General features: G+C 38.6%; 1 protein-coding gene across 6 annotated transcripts; it reads right to left on the bottom strand.

The window, feature by feature from the left end:
- Positions 1-278: 278 nt before the first annotated feature.
- Hnrnpa2b1 (heterogeneous nuclear ribonucleoprotein A2/B1) lies at positions 279-9,401 on the bottom strand. Of its 6 annotated transcripts, XR_009057232.1 has the most exons (13): positions 9,207-9,401; positions 6,744-6,779; positions 6,536-6,646; positions 6,224-6,370; positions 5,820-6,030; positions 5,602-5,703; positions 5,434-5,514; positions 4,798-4,860; positions 3,835-3,954; positions 3,488-3,610; positions 2,606-2,684; positions 1,114-1,249; positions 279-617 (listed from the first exon to the last, which is right to left on the bottom strand). XR_009057232.1 is itself a non-coding variant. In XM_057771095.1 (12 exons), the coding sequence occupies exons 1-11, from the start codon at positions 9,210-9,212 to the stop codon at positions 2,623-2,625; spliced, it is 1,062 nt and encodes a 353-aa protein (XP_057627078.1). In that variant the 5' UTR covers positions 9,213-9,401; the 3' UTR covers positions 299-617; positions 2,606-2,622. The 6 variants fall into 6 exon arrangements, 5 of the variants coding, with proteins under 5 accessions (XP_057627078.1, XP_057627069.1, XP_057627054.1 ...); XM_057771095.1 differs by lacking the exon at positions 1,114-1,249 and having other exon boundaries at positions 299-617; XM_057771086.1 differs by lacking the exon at positions 279-617 and having other exon boundaries at positions 636-1,249.
- Between the last annotated feature and the right edge of the window lie 181 nt (positions 9,402-9,582).

Here is a 9,582-nt window from a genome sequence, read left to right as displayed (position 1 = left end):
CACATACTAATTAATATCCAACACTATCTGGTTAAAACCCATGGTTTCAAATGCCACCGTTAATGTTAAAGGAAAACTGTAGCAATGCACAATTCATAATAAAGGCTATTAGGGACAGCAAATTATACCCATTATTGCTTTTCTCATTTTTCTATTAATACTGAATGGGAACTGTAAATGTATAGTTTTGTGCAAACTAACTTAAAATTTAAGGGGATGGCAATCTTGTAGACAACTGGTGTCGATAGAACAAGATTCACACTTGTGTGTAAGCATTACACCGCATTATTTGGATACAAAAGTATTTATTTTATAAAACTTGTACTCAAAATAGACCTTTCATCTGTCTACTCACAAATCCTATTTTAAAACATAATACATTATCCTTAGCTAATTTGATGTTACTCTATACAAACAGCACTTATTTCATTTTGAATCTTATCAAGAACCTGTACTAAATGAAGTTTTTAATCAGAGAACATTCCCTTTTATCTTAAAAGTGCTTCTTAAATGAAGGCACCAACAAGAACTACTTTCAGATGGTACAGAATTTCTTATTTCTTGAAGACTCTGTGGTTGACCACTTCTTCATTAGTTACCTGCAGCAAGACACCTTCCTGCCAAAGGAAAAAAAAAGTATCTGAAGAAGTTTATCATGTTTGTCCAAAGAACCTAAATAACTTCAGTGGTGGTTTAAAGGATTAAAGCAGACTCACTGATGTGTATAAGCCCTAAGTATCACATTTCTGGAAAGGCAATAAAGCCTAGAAATCAGGGTAGATTTAAGAAACTAATTACAATAGCCAACCTACAGCAGTTTAGGGTAGGACAATGGGTAAAATTTAAATCTTAACCCAATTATTTAGTAGAGAGTACACAAAAGGGTTTTGTTGTTGTTGCACAGAAATTTCTAATGTAGTAAAGACACTATCCTCAACCTCCTGTCAGCCTCATCCTGATTAAGCATGTAAAATTAGAACCATAAATAAACACAATGCCTTTAAATGCCTAGTTGACTCAAAACTGCTTGATCCAGGACAGGTGAATAAATACACGAGGGTGGAATGATAGGTAAATCTCATTTATTGAACTTGCAGCCTAACTTTTACCTACCATTTTACTACCAACACCACTGAAGGAAGCAAGAAAAGCTTTATTAATGATCACTTGGCTTGCCTCAGCTGTTGAAATGAAGCACTTTACAGTCTTTGTGGCAGCAGAATATACTTGTCCATGGTTCATATCAATGCTAAAATTCCAGCAGGGAAAAAAATGATATGTTAAGCACCTGAATCTTCATGGAAAGGGAGGGGGTGAGAAAGAAGGAAAAAAAGGAAACAACCAAAATAATTTAAGTAAATGACAGATTGGAAAACAGGGTTTATAAAATTATCTTGAGTTTATTATTTGTTAAACTCAATTTATAGCTATGTTAAAACTACATAAGACCCACTATACTGAAAGACCATTGAAGAGTTTATTAGTTTATCTTTTAGGGAGGAAAATTAAGAAAGAAAAAGTAAATAAGATCTTACCTAAAGAAGTTTAACTGATGCTTAGAACTACTTTGCTCTACACCCTCAGCTTTCGTTGGCATCCTTATCAACTACTGTAGGTTAAGCTTTGTAGATACAGCACAGTTTCTTAAGACTGGCTGAGCTTAGTCGTCAAGAGTTCTCTTGTACTAGACCTGTGTCCCTGAAGAGTACCTCGCTGGGGTTATTTCCTTTCCTTGCATTGAAGAAGCAGCATCTAAAAGATCTAAAAAGGTGTTTCTCCTTGCAGAGATATCCCTTAAGTTAACTAGATAATTTAATCCTGATGAATTGCAGACAACACACTTAAAAATCTGACCAGCATTTATCTTACACAAATACAACAACAGCTTTGCAATGGACCTTAATTATACTACCCACTCCTTAACTTATTTAAAATAAAAAGTCTATAATTACACAATTTCCTTTAGAATTATTTTATTAAATCATAAATGTACAACAGCTTCTTAACTCTACACACGCACTTAAATTTTTAAAAGGAAAAACGTTATGTCTTATTACACCATGATCCTGGCTAATAGCTTTTCAAAACTTTTGAGAAAAATCTTAAAAAAGGTTTCACATGTCACCTGAAACTTACAAATTTAACATTATCAAAGAAGGAATGCTTCTACACTCTTACAAAGACCACTAGAAAGAAACAACAATTAAAAAGCTAAGAAACTGTCTCAAAGGCATTTTTTTACAATCCTTCCTCCACAGTAAGGTAATGTTATTAAATAATCCAATCCATTCACAAAATGGCTCTCTGCATCTGCTCTGGTGTCTTCTGCCATATCACTGCATATTTATGCATGACTGAGATAAGAGTTTCCTTAACATTGTTATTTCGATAACCTGAAGCTGTTCTGTTACCTCTGGGCTCTCATCCTCTCCTATTTATACAGTGAAGCCTGTTTCAACAGAAGTAAAGAGTAAAAAAAAAATAGGTTATGAAATTATCCATCTAACCAGATTTTAAGGAAAGATAACATGATCCTAAAATGCTTTAACTCCTGCCGCTAATTTTCCCAAGATAATAATAATTGTAAAACTCAAAAACTACTTACCCATGGTAAGAAGAAGCTCAGTATCGGCTCCTCCCACCATAGCCCCCACTTCCTCCACTTCCTCCAGGACCATAGTTTCCTACGATTGAAATAAGAAAGCAAGTTTAGCACATATGTAAACCTATAGGCTTGTGGGCATATCTTGAAAGTTTTGAAATTTCAAATCTTTTGGTTTTATGACAGATGGTCTCTACATAGATCTGACTATCCTGAACTCACTGTGAAAACCAGACTGGCTGTGAACTCAAGAAATCCTATTCCTTGAGTGCTGGAATTAAAGGTACATGAAAGGTTTGAGATATAATTAATATCTCCCACCTTTTAAGTCCATTACTTTTAAGCACAAACAACTTTTAAAAAATTGGACCTTGTCTCAAAATACAAAAATATATTTTTTAATGTTAAAAAAAGCTTCTTGCACAAGTTAAACGACAGTGTACTATATTTGGTTTCTTGTTTAGAAGGACAATGAAGACCCTGAAAAATTGATCTTCCATTTTCCCCTTGCCAGTATTATTAGCGGTACCTTGCTTGAATAACTATTAGTTAAAATTCAACAGTTACTTCTAATTTTTAGCTGGGCATGGTAGTAACCCGGGCCTTTAACCCCAGCACTGACAATGTATATAAGTAGGTAGATCTATAGACCTTCAAGACGGCCTAAACTACATAGAACCTGTCTCAAACAATACCATCCCTGCAAACACCCCCCAAATCACCTAACTTTATACTTGGGATGCACTTTAGCAATTTTATGAGGTCAAATTAAAATGGAAAATTCTCTTTACGTTTAACTATTAGATTCTTTGCCTTCTGAAATGCAAACTGTTCTACCTTTATACCTCTCAAATCACCTAAATTGCCAAGTCTTTAGTAAATTACCTCCACCATATGGTCCTCCCATGTTCCTGCTACCACCAAAGTTTCCACTCTTCATTGGGCCATAGTTAGAAGGTTGCTGGTTATAATTTCCAAAATCATTGTAATTTCCACTTCCATAATTTCCTATGAAAGAATTAGAGTATCAGCAAACAGACAGCTGAATTATTATAGAAGCATTAATTCAAAACTGAAGTTTAATTTTCAGAACAAATGTGCTACAAAAAAAATCAAAGTATATAGTACCTCTCTATAATCCTACAATTTAAAGCATCCAAGTGACAATGAATAATAAGTATCATTAATTCTAATCCAAATTCCAACATAAAGGTTGTAGATGAATTTATTACCTCCTCCATAGTTGTCATAACCACCTCCGTAGCCCCCACCCTGGTTGCCATATCCAGGTCCTCCACCACCATATCCTCCTCTTCCTCCTCCATAACCAGGGCTACCTCCAAAATTGCCACCTATTATAAAATAAGCCTTTAAGTAATTGCTTAAATTTTTCAATTCCATTTGAACTGTCTCTATTATACTCATTTCTGGGTTTAAGACATTTTTTTAGTGAATTATTTGTTTCGTCGTAGTCCAACAGACTCAAAAATAAAAACACCTATTCTTGGGGAACATTTCAGGATTACAAACCACCATATATAAAGCAACTTGAAATACCAGGTAATACCATGACTCTACTTTGAACCGGAAATATTTAAAATTCTTATGCTCTGTAGTTTGAGGAAGAAATATGGGGGTAGCATACCTGCAAGATTTATATACTCTTGATACTCTGGATCGCTGAGTTTGAAGGCAACCTGATCTATAGAAAACTCAGCACTACATAGAGACCATCTCAAAAAACAAAATTTATAAACTCTGGACGAGTTCCTTAGGTAAAATGTTATCCTAAGGGATCCCAGCAGCAAAACATAATATTAACTACTCTTAATTTCCCCTTAATACCCAGACCTCAAATTCTAGCATTCTAGCTGTTCTACATACAATGTCCATTTCCCCACCTAGATCAATTTTTCCATTAAATGGAACCTCAACTGATTTTTACTGCATAATAAGTTATAGGTATACACTGCTTAGTAAAAAACTCAAAGTACACTCTTAAAAGCCAAATAACCATTATCACTTAAGTACTCTGACAGGCAAAACCAAGACCCAATTAAAATGGGATTAAATATATTACATATTAAGCATATTAAGATACATAAATCAAAATCTAAATAAAAGTAACCAAAGCCCCAGATACAATGTTATTAAATACATTAAGATACATAAATCACAATCTAAGCAAAACTAACCTCCAGGTCCTCCTCCATACCCATTATAGCCATCTCCAAATCCTCGTCCACTTCCATATCCATCTGTTTGGAAAAGGTTAACATTTTACTTTTCTCTACATTATCAGAATGATGGCTGGTAATCTTACCAGCTCATTTAAAAAGCATATTAATTCCATTTTACTACCATTACAAAACATGTTTTAAAGTAATGAATTTGGATTCAAAAAGTCCCACAAACTTTAATAAAGAAATGAAAGTATATAGCATCCAAATGTTAAAATCGCAAGTTACTGCATTTATTTATGTAAGCTAAAACATAAAATGCCCTGAAATATTCTATACCAATCCTTTTTTGAGACAGGGACTTACTTATAAGTCCCGGCATATCTTGAATCATGTTTGTGTGTGCGCGCACGCAGGCAGCTAAGGAAGTCCTCTAATTTTCTGCTCCACCCCCCCCCCGCCGCTTCTTCTTGTTCCCAAATACTGGAATTCCAGGTATCAGTATCATTTTGTGAGGTGAAAGAAATTAAACACACCAGCACCATACATGCTCAGCACATGTTACCCGAGACCCAGCTCAGGATCTCCTAAATCCTATTAAAACCACTCTATTCAAAAATCAAACCTATCACACCCTTTAAATATACTTACCAGACCCCCCCCTAAAGTTGCTTCCTGGTCCTGGTCCAAAGTTGCCACCGCCACCACGAGAATCTCCAAATCCGAAGTTTCCTAGGTAGGATATTTGTTCTAATTAATGGCAAGCATTCTGACAACCCGCCAAATAAATGTATATATAATATATGTAAAATTTGTTACCTCCTCTTCCACTCCTGGAACTTTGGACTTCTTGCATTTCTTGTCTAGACAATGCCTTTCTAACTTCTGCATTATGGCCATTGATGGTGTGATATTTTTGCACTAAAACAAAAAAAATTGTCAATACATTCTAATAGTAAACAATGTTTTAACAAGCTGTTGTGATATACCCAACAGTTTATACATACAAACCACACCTCCTGTGCCTGGACACTTACATACAATTTTATCCACAGGATCATGGTCGTCAAAAGTAACAAATCCAAAGCCTCTTTTCTTTCCAGACTGCCTATCAGTAATAATTTCAATAGTATCAATTTTCCCATATTCTTCAAAGTAATCTCTAAGGTGGTGTTCCTCAGTATCTTCTTTAATTCCACCAACAAACAGCTTCTTCACAGTCACATGGGCTCCTGGTTTTCCAGACTCCTACAACAGATAATTATGGGAATTATGCTAAGAAAAAAGCTACAAATTATTCACCTTGATACTACCACCTTATACTTCTATCTTAACATCAAATTTCTTCATCTAAACCAACAAAGGTTAGCCTTTGAAAGACAGATACAAAAAGGTAATGCAAGTAAAACCAAGAAAAAAATCCACAACATATTTTACTTACCTCTCTTGCTACAGCACGTTTTGGTTCAACTACCCTGCCATCAATGGAATGAGGCCTTGCAGCCATGGCAGCATCGACCTCAGCCATAGATGAGAAAGTTACAAAACCAAATCCTCTTGATCTTTTGCTTGCAGGATCTCTCATAACCTTTAAACCAAAAACATGTTAGCATTTAATTTAATGGTATAACTAGTAATACCAATTAGAAAGCACGTTCAATACTCATTTTCTATTATGAACGACTCAACCCAAAATGTATGGGTAAGTTCAGTAAGACTAGAACCTGCAGCCAGACTTTCAGAAGTAACCTACCACACAGTCTGTGAGCTTTCCCCATTGCTCGTAGTAGTTTCTCAAACTTTCTTCTGTGGTTTCAAAGCTTAAGCCACCAATAAAGAGTTTGCGGAACTGTTCCTTTTCTCTCTGCAAAGGAAAATACCATTTCAATTTTTATTTACATTTTCTCTTTGTATGCTGGAAATTAAATTCTTAAATATGAGGTGACCTGCTGGCAGAGTACCTTTTTCCTCTCCAAAGGAACAGTTTCTAAAGTTTTCTGGGGGGAAAAAAAAAACTTACATCAAATTTAAACCATATGTTAAAACATATGTGTTACACCAAAAAAAGTCTCAGCTGAACTATACAAGTTTTAATGTCACTAATATTTGATCTAACTTTAATTCACATAAGCTACCTTAAACTTAGCAGACTTTCTTCAAAATCTTTGAGAAAAACCATACTCAACTTCTGTGGTCATTTAAGGGGCATCAAAAAGTCTCATGAATTCTTCATTAAATTCTACAACTCAAGCACAAAATTTACTCAAATTACTTTTTAGTTGGAAAAAAAATGTAAAACCAAAAAAAAAGGTTTCCACAATCCACCACTTACACCAGTCTCTGAAATAGTGGCAGATTTGCATTTCCTTGAACTGCCCCCTCAGGTGTTAAGTATGGGAGTCTGGGGGAAAAGGCTCCAATACTGAAAAAAGCTCCACGAAAGTTTTTGTTTTTTAGAAAAGTTTATTCCTGTAGCCATCACCATCTGAAGTGCGAAGTTTGGGGAGGTATTGCTCTGGTTATTTAGGCTACAGAAAAAAAACTAAAAAAACATTTATCTACAGTTACCACCGCCCCAAATTGACTCAAAAAACTTTGTTACTGTTTTTAATTAAAGCAGCTTACACTTGTCCAATGTACTAGCCTTCTGACAATTCATGGAATAAAGTGGTTTTCTCAAAAATTTCCAAAAAAAGCCTGAAATATTAATTGAAGTGCTTTTTATTACGTACTGGTTTATAAAGAACTAAGCTTTAAAAAGTCAAAATGTTCATAAACTAGGTCATAGTATTCAGGACCTATCTTGATTGCATAACTGAAGACAAAATTGAAATTACAAAAAAAAATTCCACAACTCTTATTACTCAATCCACATCTATAAGGTTCTCTCAAAATACTCTCAAAAAGAAACTGTTTACTGCTCTTCTCAGGTTCTGTTATTTGAGGAAAAATAGAATTGTCAAAATAGGTTAAAGATTCGAATACGACGTTTTAAACATTCGTTTTAATTACTTAAAATGACTGGAAATGGAGTGTCTAGGTAGTTGTATTTAATTACCAATAAATATGTCAATTTAAATTAAATTGTAAAAAGCAAAAGCTCATTACTTACCTCATAGGTTTTTCCAAACTTACCCGACGTCCACTATCGATTATAAACAAGATTATTTTACAAACATGCTAAGGGTCAAAGAAAATAGCGAAGCAGACCCCCTTCAACTTGAAACCTTATCAAAGTAATGATCAACCATGATCGCAAACACAAATCAGAGAGAAGCAAATGGTTCAAATACACTGTAGCCCAGAACTCAGTTTGTATATATAGCTAGTTCAAGTATTAATGTTGACTGAGCAGGGCTTTAAGCAAAAGGTAACTTCTCTAACGTGGCCATCACGTGTAAGGATCCTGTTGCAGTTTAAGCAACACACCCTAAGCTCAATCATTTCAAACTAAAGGATCCTTTGGGATAGAAAACCTACGCTGCAATCGAAGGAAAATAATACCCCTCCGCCCGAGCTAACAGAAACTACCAGAATCGAGCAGTCTCAACTTCCTGCCGTTCACGTGCTTTACCACTGCAGGCTCATAAAGCCTTTCATTAATCGGATTCAGTGGCTAGAAAAGATAAAATGGTTGCTCTGCAGCAATTCAACAACATGCTAGGGCCGCGGTCGCACTGTTGTCCAGGCCTGCGCCAGCAAGCCTAGCGGTAGTGGAGCGCCTCCACCCCCACCCGCTCCTCCCGTGCCTGCTCAGCGCAATGGCGCCATTTCGTCGAGGGGAAGGCAGGGAGCCCTTAACGAGGTGCGCAGGACTCTACAATCCAAGCTCAAAATCCCGTAAATTCACCTCGAAACGAGATGAAGCCGCGCCGAAAACAAAGAAAAACAGCGAACCAGTCCTAGGCGGCGGTAAAAAGGAGGAAATTGGGAGGCCTGAAAAGTGTAGAACGCAAAAATCGCAGCGAGGAAGGAGACGGGAAAATGGCGGACGCCAAATCCGGTTCCCGGCAGGGAGGGGGAGGGGAGGCTACGCAGACCCGCTCCGGGGACCCGGGGGCCGCCAAAAACGCTCCGCCGCCCACACAACCCGCTCACTGGGCCCGCGCCCTTCGGGAAGAAACGACAGCGGCCCATCCCCGCGCAGTTTCCGCGGCCCGGCCGCCTCGCCGCGGAGGACTCCCATCCCCCACCCCGGCTCAGGGAAATGGCGCCGGATGCCTAAGGGCGGGGAAGGCGTTCGGACAATCGGGCCTCCGCCAACGACCCATTCCCCGAGTCCCCAAGGCCAACCGCCACTCGGGCGGCCGCTTTCCCTCCGCTTGCCCGCCCGTCCGCCCGCGGAGGCGGTGGCCGGCTTCTGCTGCGGCGCCTTCGGCCTCACCATGCCCTTTCCAAGAACTCATTGATTTCAAACCCGTTACCTCCATCGCGGACTCAGTCGCTTCAGCCCGATTCCCCGCAGCCGAGCGAGACGAGAAAGACCTCCGCGGACGCGCACGCACCGGACTCGTCCTGACGCTGGGGGTTGGGGAGGGAGAGGGAGCAGCCGCCGCTCACGAAACCGCGCCGCTAGGAACACCTGCACACCGGAGCCGGCGCCGCTGCTACTGCCGCTGGAGCCGGGACCGCCGCTTTTCTAGAACCTTCCCCCCACTAACGCGTCTTTGCTGACGTCAGGCCGTTACGTAAACGTCCTAACCGCCGCCAATGGCGGGAAGGGGCTCCACGCCCCTTACGCCAAATCCGTGCGCCTCCCCCTTTCGGATTAGGAAAGCTGCGTTACGTCACTTGCGCAGC

Source organism: Chionomys nivalis, chromosome 1 (assembly GCF_950005125.1).
Source record: "Chionomys nivalis chromosome 1, mChiNiv1.1, whole genome shotgun sequence".
In the NCBI taxonomy this organism is placed as follows: domain Eukaryota; kingdom Metazoa; phylum Chordata; class Mammalia; order Rodentia; family Cricetidae; genus Chionomys; species Chionomys nivalis.
Note: the sequence above shows the minus strand (reverse complement) of the source record. Positions and strands in the feature narration are given on the sequence as shown.